Raw genomic sequence first — 13869 nt, 5'->3', positions numbered from 1 at the left:
AGTTAATAAATCATTACTATTTTATTTATTTAAAAATTCTTTTATTTAAAAAGTTGTATTTTATTTGATCATAAAAATACTGTAAATACATACGGTTTTATTTATTTATGTGTGAACAGTTTATAAATAAATTGGTATTGCTTACATTAATAAATAAATAAAATCAGTCAATAAATGCATTTAAAGTGCTTGAATCTTGTTTATTTTTACTTAAATGTTTTCTTTGGCTTTGCAAGCATATTGTGACCAGAACCAGGTCAGGAGCTCCATAAAAACACACAAAAAAAAAAAAAAAAAAAAATCCATAAAAATAGTCAATACCATTCAATATGTGATATTCCCAGTTTGATGACGGCATATGATAGCTGTCAGATCTTATTCACACATACACATCGCACATATGTACATTGTGCCTTGACACGCCAGGTTTGACATCAATACAGAACAGCATTGGTTCGTGAGAATCATACTGTAGATTTTTTTTTAAATATCTTATTTTGCACTGAAATGATAAACGACGACCTAACCTTTATTTTGGGTTTAACTACTGCATTAAAACGAACTTTAAACACCTCACCTTATCATGGAGCATCCTGGAAATGTCCAGGTGTCTTTGGCAACAAACTGCTGCTTCATCATAGCGACCCAAAACCTTCAACGTGTTTCCAAGGTTACCGCTGGCTTTAGCTTCGCCCAGCTGATCTCCGATAGTTCTGAAAACATCAGAATAACAAAACATGTTATTTTAGATAAGGACATAATCCTACCAGCTTTGAAAGAGTGACATAAGCTTCCAGATTCAGACCTGGTGAGCGTGAGGTCATGCCGATGGTATTCCAGCGCCTTGTTGTATTCGTGCAGGTGGAAGTAGGCATTGCCCAGCTGACTGTAGATTGCGCTCAGAATCTGCAGGTCTTCTGTGCCCACCTGAATGGCTGACTCAAAAAACGAGACACCTGCTCGGTAATCTCCCACTTTACACAGACGCTCACCTTCCAGAGCCAGTTCCAGACACGAGGCCTCCATCCTGCACGGGAGAGCAGAGTGGTGAGCGAAGAGCAAAATTAGGATAAGATGGGATCATTAGGTTATTTATGAGGTCAGAGAACCCCCCCAAAAAAAAATCTGGTAAAAATAAAATAAAATAAAAAAATCAATTCAATAATCAATCAATTCAAAAATCAAGTGAACAATTAAATAATAATTAATAATTAAGTACAATAAATGAATAAAAATAAAAATTAATGAATAAAATAAAAACAGTTAAATAATTAAAACAACAACAACAACAATAATAATAATAATAATAATAAATTATTAAGTATAATAAATAAAATATATTTTTATAAATAAAAATACATAGGTAAAATAATAAATTATTAAATAAAAAATAATAAGTACTAAATTAGATAAAAAATAATAATATATATATAATAAATATATAAATAATAATAACAATAATACAATTAAATTATTCATTAATTAAATTCAAAAATGAATAAAAATACAATTAAATAATTAAAACAAACAATTAAAACAATTAAAACTATAATAATAATAATAAATAAAATAATACATTATTAAATATATAAATACAAATAAGTAATAAATTAGATCAATAATAATAATAATAATAATAATAATACAAAAACTGTAATTAAATAAATTCTAAATAAATTGTAAAAATAAATAAAAAATAAATGAATAAAATAATTAATTGAGAACAAACAAACATACATATTTTATTGGTTTATTTTCAACCAAATGTCTATTTACTAGGGCTGTAACTAGGATGAGCATAGAGATACCACGAAAGTATAGAGAAATACTGAAATCATAAAATATTTCAGTTTAACCCTTTAACTGTCACTCCCATTTTTTAAAACAGACATAAAAATGCACTATCCAGACTTAAATTTTTATAATTCATGAATGAAAACATTTTGTAATATGATTTTGATGTACATTTTCCGTGGTAATGTAATGTCTGATTTTAAAATGTCTTTCAAAGGATGAATTTTGAGATTTTAAGTTTTGAACTGATATATAATTTCTTATGATTTCTAAAGCGTGATATAGGGAAAAAGGCAACAAAGAAAGTCTTTTGTGACAAAGGTCAAAACTCATGTTATGATGTAGATTTTTTTTTAAGTTGCACTCTTGACATATATTAATCTATTACTTTTCCTACATAATTACTATCACAAATATATGGTAAAATATCTATTTGGAGTCTTAGACCTTTCCAACGATGTATAGTTTGTCATGATTAGATTAGGATTTATTTGTAATACGGTGAAGTAAACGTAGGCGTCCCACTGCAGGGGAGGGTGACAGTTAAAGGGTACTTTAATAAGACTATTAAAAGAAAAGAGCAACTAAGGGTTTTTAAACTTAATAAGCAGTTTAGTATTTGTGTTTAAGCATATTCTAACCTTCACACACACTGTACTTTTATATTTACAAACAGAGGCCTTTTTAAGAGGCCTTATAGATGAGTCTAGGTCATCTAAACAGCTTAGAAAGTCTATTTACTGTAAATTCATTTCCTATTATTTTATACACACTAAGGAGACACTAAGTTGAAAAGTTTGCCTGGGGCAAACAACAAATCTAAAAAGAATTTTTACAACACCAAAATCATTAGGTGTTTGCCTACACAAGACTTTGAAAATGTATGGCATGCACTAAAAACATGATGACTCCCTTATGATGACTTTATATAGTGTCACAGAATGACTAAGAATCTCAGCTGAAAATGTTTCCATGAACCAACAACCAAAAGGCTGACTTGATACCTGAAAACCATAAACACGCATGTTGTATTCGCATACAAAGACTTCTGTTTGTTATTTCACACTATGTTTCCATGTATAGACATCAGGTGCCAATTGTTGTCTGAGTTGAAGTACATTTTCGGTTCTCGCCAAAAGTAAAAATGCTGAGGTAAAAAACAAATCCAGTTTCACTGTGGGCGGGACTGCCAATCACAATACAGATAATGTTCATACAGTTGAGGTCAAAAGTTTACTTACACCTTGCAGAATCTACAAAATCTTCATTATTTTACCAAAATAAGAGGGATCGTACAAAATGCATGTTATTTTTTATTTAGTGCTGACCTCAATAAGATATTTCACCAAAAATACGTTTACATATAGTTCACAAGAGAAAATAATAGCTGAATTTATGAAAATGACCCCGTTCAAAAGTTTACACACTTGATTCTTAATACTGTGTTGTTACTTGAATGATCCACAGCTGTGTTTTTTTTGTTTAGTGATAGTTGTTCATGAGTCTCTTGTTTGTCCTGAACTGCCTGCTGTTCTTCAGCCTTCAGGTCCCAGAAATTCTTTGGTTTTTCAGCATTTTTGTTTATTTGAGCCTTTTCCAACAATGACTGTATGATTTTGAGATTCATCTTTTCACACTGAGGACAACTGAGGGACTCATATGCAACTATTTCAGAAGGTTCAAACGCTCACTGATGCTTCAGAAGTAAACACGATGCATTTAGAGTTGGGGGGGGTGAAAACTTTTTGAATTTGAAGATCAGGATAAATTTAACTTATTTTGACTTCTAGGAAACATACAAGTATCTTCTGTAGCTTTTGAAGGGCAGTGCTAAATGAAAAAATATGATATTTAGGCAAAATAAGAAAAATGTACACATCTTCATTCGGTTCAAAAGTTTTCACCCCTGGCTCTTAATGCATTGCTTTTCCTTCTGAAGAATCAGTTAGCGTTTGAACCTTCTGTAATAGTTGCATATGAAAAAATGGATCTCAAAATCATACAGTCATTGTTGGAAAGGGTTCAAATACACAAAAATGCTGAAAAACCAGAATCTGTGGGACCTGAAGGATTTTTCTGAAGAACAGCGGGCAGTTTAACTGTTTAGGACAAACAATGGACTCATGAACAACTATCACTAAACAAAAACACAGCTGTGGATCATTCAGACAACAACACAGTATTAAGAATCAAGTGTATGTAAACTTTTGAACGGGGTCATTTTTATAAATTCAACTATTATTTTCTCTTATGGACTATATATAAAGGTCTTATGTGAAATATCTTATTCAGGTCAATACCAAATTAAAAAAAACAACATGCATTTTGAATAATCCCGCTTATTTTGGTAAAATAATGAACATTTTGCAGATTCTGCAAGGTGTATGTAAACTTTTGACCTCAACTGTATGTTTGGGGTTGGGAAGATTTTTTTAGTCTTGAATGCTCACCAAGGCTGCATTGATTTGATTTACTGAAAATACAGTAAAAACAGAAAGACTGTGAATTATTATTACCATAACTGTTTTCTATTTGATTATATTTTAAAAGCTGCATTTTTAGTATCATTACTCCAGTCTTCAGTGATCCTCAGTGATCCTTCAGAAATCATTCTAATATGCTGATTTGCTGATCAAGAAACATCTCTATCAATACTGAAACAGCTGTGCTGCCTAATATTTCTGTGGAAACTTATGCATTTATTTAAAACTGCCACTTTACTGCCAGTTTTTCTAATTTAATGCATTCTTGCTGAATAAAAATTGAAATTTCTTTCAAAAACAATCTTACTGATGCCAGACTTTTAAAACGAACGAGCAATCACCTCCAACACCCCAGCAACACCGTAGCAACCAAATATGTGACCTGGGACCACAAAACCAGTCATAAGTTTATACTTTATCTGAAAACCTTAGCTGAATAAATAAGCTTGCCATTGATTTATGGTTTGTTAGGGTAGGACAATATTTGGCTGAGACAACTATTTAACTATCAGGAATCTGAGGGTGCAAAAAAATCAAAATATTGAGAAAATCACCTTTAAAGTTGTCCAAATGAAGTTTTTAGCAATGCATACTGTATTACCAATCAAAAATTAAGTTTAGATATATTTACAGTAGGAAATTTACAAATATCCTCATGGAACTGTACTTAATATCTTACACAACTTATACAAATCTTATACAAATTTTGACTCATACAATGTATTTTGGCTACTGCTACAAATATACCCATGCTACTTAAGACTACTTAAGGTTTTGTGGTCCAGGGTCACATATGTCAACTGTGTGCAGGAAAACCCACAAACCAAAACACACCTCACCTTTTTTCCTTTTTCTTTTTGGAACATTCAGCGCACCGTCTAAACATCCCAATCTTTTGTATGACCTTGTCTCCTCTGGTGTGATAGACACGTTTAATTCTCCACGGGGTGCAGCATGCGACCCACGGCTTCGACCCTCTCAGACACATCCCGAAACAGACTGAACTCTTCCAAAAGACACAGAATTACAGGATAACCCCCTCTGTAAGACCTTTCCCAGCCCTCTACGCCAGTGAGAAGCCTCTGTGCAACCAAACGGCCTTTAGCTTGTAAAATGTTTTGTTGTTGACATGCTTTGACAGGTTACGCCGGGTCTCGCACACATAAACGAGGGTCAGCGGTAAGCCTGTTGATAGCAGATGCAACGGTGCGACATGTCCGTGTCATCTACGGACACCCGATGGCAAGTGTCAATTCCAATTATGAGTGAGATGACACATGGAGATTATCACACGTAAAAGAGGAAAGAGAGGAGATCTAATGTGCTTCTAAACCCGTTGTTCCAGTTGGATGGGTCAACCTCAGAAAAAATGCTTCTGATTTTTTCCACTTACACTTAAAAAAAAAACAAAAAAAAAACAGGTTATTTACTGGCATTGACGGTTCTGTGAAGAACTTAAACATTCATGGAATCTTTTCATTCCACAACAGGTTTTTTATAGTGGTTGTTTTAAGACTCATTCACTGAAAGGTTCTTCAAAGAACGAAAAATGCTTCTTCTATGGCACAAAAAAAACAACCTTTTGGAATCTTGAACGCATAAAAGTAACAGTTCTTTATCAGCATCAGTAGTTCATAGAAGATCCATGTTTTGGATTTGCTTGCAAAGTCAAGCTATTACTTTTGCTTATACTCAAAGTTAAGTATTGGGCCAATGACAAAAAGGGGTTTTCAGGTATCAAAACAATACATTAGAATAAGCCCTGTTCAATTTCATTTATTTTCTGAGCAAAAAATAATGATGATCATACATTTTTTAGAGCCCTATGCTTTCTGAGATGCATAAAACAAAGATGGAATCCAATTTTTAACATGGAATGTCTGGGAATTTGTGAGTTTTTGGATGAATAAATGAAAAGTAGCTCAGTACACATTAATTAAAATGAGAAATGGGCTGGTGTCCGTGAATATTAAGGCACAAAAACAGTAAATAAGAATCCTGCATGTTCAGCATGTCTCTATGAATAAATGGCACATGCGTCCGGTTTCATTTACTACACGTATACTGAGGTGTGCGCTAGTTGTTGTTTTTAGCCTCTGCCATCTCAATATATGAGTATATGAACATGTAATCTCTAGAACCGCTCTGAGACTCACTTCAAGAGAATACCATTTCTTTTCAGAAAAACTATACAAACTTTAAAACTTAAAAGGTCTTCATAGCAACACGTCAAAATTAAAGTGTGGTTTAATTTGAAGAAACTGTGACAGAAATATATTACTTAATGTAATGACACTACTACTACTAATAATAATGATAATAATATTTTTTAAAACATTATTTAAGGAATATTTACCAGCAAAATTATTTACCAGTATTTATTTACCAGAAAATGTAAATATTAAATAAAAAACTAAAATTAAATATAGTAAATTAATAACATTAAAGAAAAAAATGCTTTTGATTATGTACATTTTTTTTTATGTAAACAGATTTTATAAGGCCTTAAAATTATTTTTCTTTGTAAAGTTTTAATAAATCGCTGTTAAATTGTGCACGTTTCAATTAATTATTTTTGATTAATATATCTAGAAAAATTAAAACTGGGGCAAAAAAAAAAAACTGAAAAAAAAAAAAAAAAAAAAAAAAAACTGAAAAAAAAAAAAACATGAACAAGAAAAGAATAAAACAGAATTTGGGAAAAATAAACTGAATTCCACAGGGTCCTAATTTTTACAAAAGATACCCACTAAAATGTCATTCAGTGTAACGGTTTATATACCACAATTTTGGCAGGCATATTCAAAACTAGAATCATTAGATGGCATTACAGAACTCTATTCAAAGGTCACAGCCCTCAATAGCTAATAAATTCCCACTATATCCTTTAAAACACTAGGTTTTGCCCACTTGTTAGCAATAAGTTTTAATAATTCAAAATCTCATAAATTTAGTATGATCACTTTTTCTTTCATATATTTTAATGAGCACAATTTTGGTAATTTATTTTTATACAGACACAAAAATGGGATTTCATTGACAACAAAATCCTTACTCTAAGAATTGAAGGCACAGTTCATCCAAAAAGGAATATTCTTTCATCACTCACCCTCACGTCGTTCCAAACCCATAAGACCTTCATTCATCTTTGGAACACAAATTAAGATATTTTTGATGAAATGCAAGAGCTTTCTGACCCTGCATACAGCAATGCAACTGACACGTTCTAGGACCAGAAAGGTAGTAAGGGCATCGTTAAAATAGTCCATGTGACATCAGTTGTTCAACTGTAATGTTATGATGGTAAGAGAATACTTTTTGTACGGAAAGAAAACTAAACGAGGGAACGTGGGAACAAGCGATCCAAAACATAACTAGATTGGAGGGTCTAGTTACATTTCTGGCTTTGGCAACCAAGCAAACAACTTAGTCAGCAACATTTGCACAGGCAAGTGCACAATGTTCTTCAGAATATGTAAACATCTAGTCACTCTCAGCATTAACAATGAGAGTTAGCAAGAACAAGAGAACATGTGAAGATTTTATAGCAATGTGTCAAGAAATAAAGCAATCCAAGAAACCCTGCCAGAACTGATTAATCTCCAGCTGAAATAGCGAGATGCTGTCGTCAAGGAATAAAATAGAAATAGAAACCTTTTCTAATGTGTGACCCTGGACCACAAAACCAATCTTAAGTAGCACAGGTATATTTGCAGCAATAGCCAAAAATACACTGTATGGGTTAAAATTATCTATTTTTCTTTTATGCCAAAAATGATTAGGATATTAAAGAGGTCATCGCCCATTTTCCACAAGTTGATGAAAAGTCTATAATATACTTTGGTTAAAAATTGTCAATGGTAGCGTAAAATAACACCATTTTCACCTTGCCAAAGTCAGCTCTGCAAAAATCGTCCTGTTCTGGTCGAGGCTGCTTTAAATGTTAATGAGCTCTGCTCGCCCCTCCCCTCTCTTCTCTCCGTGGAGTGACGAGCCTGTTTACTGTTTATTTAATGTTTAGCCGCTAAACCTTCTAACTCGCACGTTATTAGGAAAGGCGATCGCAAAGATTCATAAAAAAACCCTTATACTCACTTCTGCTGTAAGTGAAGCTGGATCAAGAATGATTCGCGCGAACATAGACGGAAATATGTAGATCGGGAGACGCATTCCCTTCACAAACAAACGTAATCCACTGCATCTTTAGTGGCTCAGATGCCAGGAGTAAATGAGGACCACTATGTTCATTATTACATCCAGCAACACAACACTTTAATCGCTCAATCGGAGGTATTCTTGTCTAACTTACATCCCTGCTCCGTCATCAAAACAATGGCGGCCGGACTGTTACAGCTGATTTAAGGGGGGTCTGAGCTAAGACGCTCATGTCAATCAACTATCATGGGAGCGGCCTCTGTGGGTGTGACGCCACACCGACAGGCATCTGAGAATGGCTCGATTTGAAAAAGGGGATATTATTTTTACAGATTAACTAAAAACCACTGCATGGATTTTTATCATTATAGGGTAGATTTGTACATACACTGCCAACACACATTAATGTTCAAAAAACATAAAAAAGTGAAGTTTGCATCCGATGACCCCTTTAAGGCTTGCACACTCAACTGTCTGCGAAATGGAGCTTTGTGCTCTTGTATCCTACCCCTCCCATTCGGCACAAATCGAAATATTCCCTAATATTTCTATATTTGCGATGCATCCAAATGCTAAAATATTAATGATAGACTTTGTACTTCAGTTGCGTTCTAACAGTGACACAGTGAGGCGGGCGTGCTGATGTTTCGTTCACTGTGTTTTATTTTCATAAATTACCAACTGCGCGGTCAAGTTAGCAATGCTAGCAATGCTCCTCATACCAGCAAAATCAACTTCAACAAAAATCGCTTTCTGCCATTTGAGTTTCCTTTCTGTCACAAAACTGAACTGAAACTCAGTAAATATAGGCCATGTTACGTGTCGCACAGTTTTTTCTCCTTGTCTATCAGTTAACTAAATTAAGTATATTTTATAGGAAGTATTTATTCCTTGTATGTATATATGTACTGCAGATTTTATAGTCTATATGTGACATTAATTTGATATAATATTTAGTATTTTCACATGTAGGTGGAAATTTTTTTTTTAATTTGTACTACTGTCTGTTTAAAATAAATAAAAAGAAACCTAGCATAGTAGATTTTTTTCCTGTTGTACCGAAATTGTATCAAACCGTGACCCTCGAACCGAGGTACGTACCGAACCGTGACATCTGTGTACCATTACACCCCTAATATATATATACTAATTCCAAACTTTTACATAGTTTTTAAGAACATGGGGAGTAACATCTAGTAACCAGCATACCAAACCAACTAGCAATCCCCTAAAACACCCTGGAAACCACTTACAACACCTTAGAAACACCTTAGCAAGAAAAAGAGATGATAGGAAGGCTTTAGAGCTGTGAAGGAATAAAGCTATCCAAGAAAGCCTGCCAGAATCACTTAATCTACAGCCGAAGTAGAGTGAGATGCTATCGTGAAGAACGAATCAACTCCAGCCAGAGAAACAGTCAGGTAACCAAGGGCACGCTGGGAAAATCCATTAGGTCGAGTTAAATCCTGCGCTTTGCCCAGAGTGTCCTCAGCGGAAGGCTGGCCACGTTCACATGTTCTAATTTCATTATCCTCAGCGAGGTGGGACGCCGGCCGAGCGGCTGACACGATTTCTCCACTGACTGATGCAAATGACTAATTCGCACCATATATTAACTCATACTTCTCACGAAGTAATGAATTTCACTGATACTTACTGAAAGGCCAGGCATATGTTGCTCGTTACTTCTGTTCATTTCTCAAACTCTGACTTTAAAGAGACTGTTCACTGAAACTTCTATATTCACCCTCTTGTCTTTTCATGAGTTCTGCGGAACCCTGTGGAACGAAAATTAGTCCATTTGCATCAGATGCTATTTTACAAGTTTTCTGAAGCCAAACAAAAGCATTGTGTGAGGAGCATATGGAAATTTAAGTTGTAAATTAAGCTGCTATGAGTGTTGTTATTATAAACTAAAACTGTTAAAAATAATAATAATAATAATAATAATAATAATAATAATAATAATAATAATAATAATATTTCAGTATTTTTAACAAAGATTAAACAAAGCTGAAATAAATGTGTAAGTTGTACAACTTAAGTAAAACTAAAATAGAAATAAAAAAAATAAAGAACAAAAAAACATGGCAGTTTAAATATGCAAAATGGATAATAATATCTAAAATATACTCGGTGAATAACTGTTTTATCATTAAATAGTGGAAAAGTCACAACTTTCAAGTAAAAATGAAAATAAATAAATAAATAAATAAGTAAATAAGTGCCGTAATAGTCCATCTGAGTCAAGTGTTGTTATTGTTAACTAAAACGAAAACTTATAAAACATTTTTGTTAATTAAAATAAAGTTTAAATAAAATATAGTTAAATTAAAAACTTATTTAAAAAAAAAAAACCCTAGTTTAAAGTACTACAGTTATTAAAACAGAAATAAAAAAACAAATAAATAAGCACTAAAATGAAAACTAAATTACTAAAAATAAATAAAACATAAAAACCTACAACTGAGAATATAATAATATTAATAAATGATATAATTGTTTATAAGTACATAAATGGCCCTAAAATAACATTGCATGGTATTGGTCATGATTAAATGCTACATGACAGTTCAAATATGCAGAATAATATCTCAATTATACTTAGTTAAATAAATGGTTATATGAATAACCATTCTATCATAATATAGTTGAAAAGTCACATCTTTTAAGTACTTGGAATATAGTTTTCATTTTGATTACCATACAATTAAAAATGAGTTGTGACAAAAAAACAAAACAAAACAAAACAAAACAAAACCCACACACAATAAAAGTGCAGTAAAAAGTAGTGCATCTGAATCAAGTGTTGTTAACCTAATTTAACATTAAAACTAAAACAAAAGTTTAGAAAAGCTTTTTGTTAATTAAAATAAAGGTTAAAGTATAGTTAAATGAAAAACTTAAACTAAAAAAAAGAAAAGTTTCAAGTACTACAATGACTAAAACAGAAATAATAAACAAAAAAAAAAAGTACAAAAGCACTAAAATTAAAACTTAATTACTAATACGTAATAAGAAAAAAAATACATAAAAACTTAAAACAAAATATAAAAACTATTAATAATTTAATTGTTTATAAGTACATAAATGGTATTAAAATAACACTGCATGGTGTTGGTCATGACTGAATGCAACATGGCAGTTCAAATATGCAGAATGGAGAATAATATCTCAATTATACTCAGTGAATAACTGTTTTATCATAAAATAGTTGAAAATTCATAACTTTTTAAAGTACTTGGAATACACAACATGGAAGTTCAAATACGTACATTAGGAAATTATATCTGAAAGTAGCAGGAGGTAAAATACTAAGGCCCTATGAAATTTTTATTTTTTCCCAAATTTCATTTTATTTTTTTCCAAATTCCATTCGGAAAATTCTGGATTCCCTTTTTTTCTGTTTTAATTTTTCTCAACTCCTTTTTAATGGTTAAATTACATTTCATTAATTAAAAAGCATGAATTAATTAAAATTATGAAACTTATACAATTTCACATCAATTTATTAAAAGTTTTACAAAAATTACATGTTTAGGGCGCTATGAAATGTTTTCTCACCATATGTTTTATTGTTTAATAAATGCATACTTAATTTATTCAAATGTATTATTAAAATATCCTTATGAAATGTTTTTTCCCCCTCAGAAATTCTACTTTGTGTTTTTTTATTTTATTTTCTTGTTATCAAATGAAGGCATATAACATAATTAATAATATTGAAACTTACTTACTTAATTATTGAAAATTAAGCAAACTTTATTTTTTGGCAAACAAAGGGGATTTAGCTACTATTAAAATTAAAACATGGAAGAAATGTTGTGTGATTATACCCTAAAAAATAATGTTTGTTTCATTTTAGTAGTAGAATTTTAGAATGTAAATTCTACTGAACAATAGTAATATATTTCTGGCACAATGTCTTAAACCGGACATTTATTTTGACGGGCTGCCGTGACTACCTTTACAGTTCTGTGTGTGTATATGATATGACTCTAGTTTTACTCAAATGCAACGGTCAAATGCTCATGAAGTGACTGACTCTTATAGCAGTTCTGAAAATGTTGTTCATGTATTTATGCCCTCATTTAGTGAGACGGCAGACGCTGATGTCACCGCAAGCGTCACGCGCGTTTCAGAGTGTGTGTAGTAAACAAATCCGCGCGTCTGCGCCATTCATAAACACAGAGAATTCATACAGTGCATACAGCATAAATGAGTACACCCCCTCTAAAACTTAACAAACTGAGCAATTACTCTTCACTTGAAAGACATATTAGGATTCTTTGGAGATATAATGTTCCAACAGGCCTGCTTGATCAATTACCAAAGAAGAATGTCAAAATTATTTAGCAAATTAAGATTTTCCTATCAAAGTGATAAAATGTTGTGTTGCAAAAATGAGTACACCCTCCTGAAAGTTACTAAATAAAACTAAAAAAAGAAAACAAAAGTGTAGGTTTAATGCTATTTTTGATCAACCGGTAAGTATACTGAACCAAAACTTTTAAAGACAAGTAATTTCCTGACAGTTAAAGACATTGTATAGCCTACTGAATCATACACAGACTTAATGCTGTCAACAATGAAACCACTTGGGAGAGAACTGCCAGGTGAATTATTTCCTAGCATAAAAGCAGAGGACAGTGGTACAAGAGGAATACCAAATTATTGTTTTATGTGTGAAAATATAGCAGAAGTAGCACTGACATTCAAAAACAATGGACTTGTGACAAGGCTCCTGAAATAACCAGGTCTTCACTTTAAGTTTTCATTTAATGATGAGTGAATTTTTGCTACAAAATGAGGCGGAGAAATACCATGCAAGAGTATCAGAGCCGGCAAAAGCTATGAAAAGAGTGACACTTTATCTCACAGAGTACGAAGCAGCCTGCAGAAGTGACATGCATGGTTATTGTCACCACTAGAATTACCTACTGTAGCCAAAGCACAATAAACTCATGTAACCTCTTCCAAGGCCCATATTTACAAAATATAGACTTCTGGGAATCCATACTCTGGTGTCAAGGGACTAAGTCAATCATTTCGGATCCAAAAGCATCCAAAATGTTCTGGTGTTGCTACAGGAGGAGTACAGCGAGAAGTGCCTGGTACCTACAGTGACGTTCAGTGGTAGTAAAGCTCTTCTACAGGGATGTATGAGTGCTGAAGGTGTGAGGGAGCTGTGCTTTATCAGTGCTGTCATGAATTCACACACTGCTGTGTGATGTAATACAAAAAACTGAAACTGCAGATGCTACCCTCCCCTCATTTTTTCAGCATGACAATGAGGATATTTATTCTTCCAAGGTGAAAATCCTTCAGTGGACATGTATTTCACTCAGTATTAACACTCTTGAGCAGCTGTGGGGGATTCTGTAGAGACGAGCTAAGCAAAACTCCCCATTAAAGACCAGGGCATTTAAGGAGGTCG

General features: G+C 32.6%; 1 protein-coding gene across 5 annotated transcripts in view; it reads right to left on the bottom strand.

Moving 5' to 3' along the window:
* Positions 1 to 13869, bottom strand: part of gpsm2l (G protein signaling modulator 2, like) — a 35947-nt gene that overhangs the window by 16781 nt on the left and 5297 nt on the right. For 3 of the 5 annotated variants that reach the window (XM_051097081.1, XM_051097080.1, XM_051097078.1), the window contains exons 2-3: positions 806 to 1027; positions 578 to 713 (exon numbers count right to left, since the gene is read on the bottom strand). In XM_051097081.1, the coding sequence (XP_050953038.1) occupies positions 578 to 713; positions 806 to 1026 (357 nt within the window). In that variant the 5' untranslated portion in view covers position 1027. Of the gene's footprint in view, positions 1 to 577; positions 714 to 805; positions 1028 to 5116; positions 5349 to 13869 lie in introns of those variants that run through there. The other 2 variants (XM_051097076.1, XM_051097077.1) reach the window with 2 other exon arrangements.

Source organism: Labeo rohita, chromosome 23 (assembly GCF_022985175.1).
Source record: "Labeo rohita strain BAU-BD-2019 chromosome 23, IGBB_LRoh.1.0, whole genome shotgun sequence".
NCBI classification, from domain to species: domain Eukaryota; kingdom Metazoa; phylum Chordata; class Actinopteri; order Cypriniformes; family Cyprinidae; genus Labeo; species Labeo rohita.
Note: the sequence above shows the minus strand (reverse complement) of the source record. Positions and strands in the feature narration are given on the sequence as shown.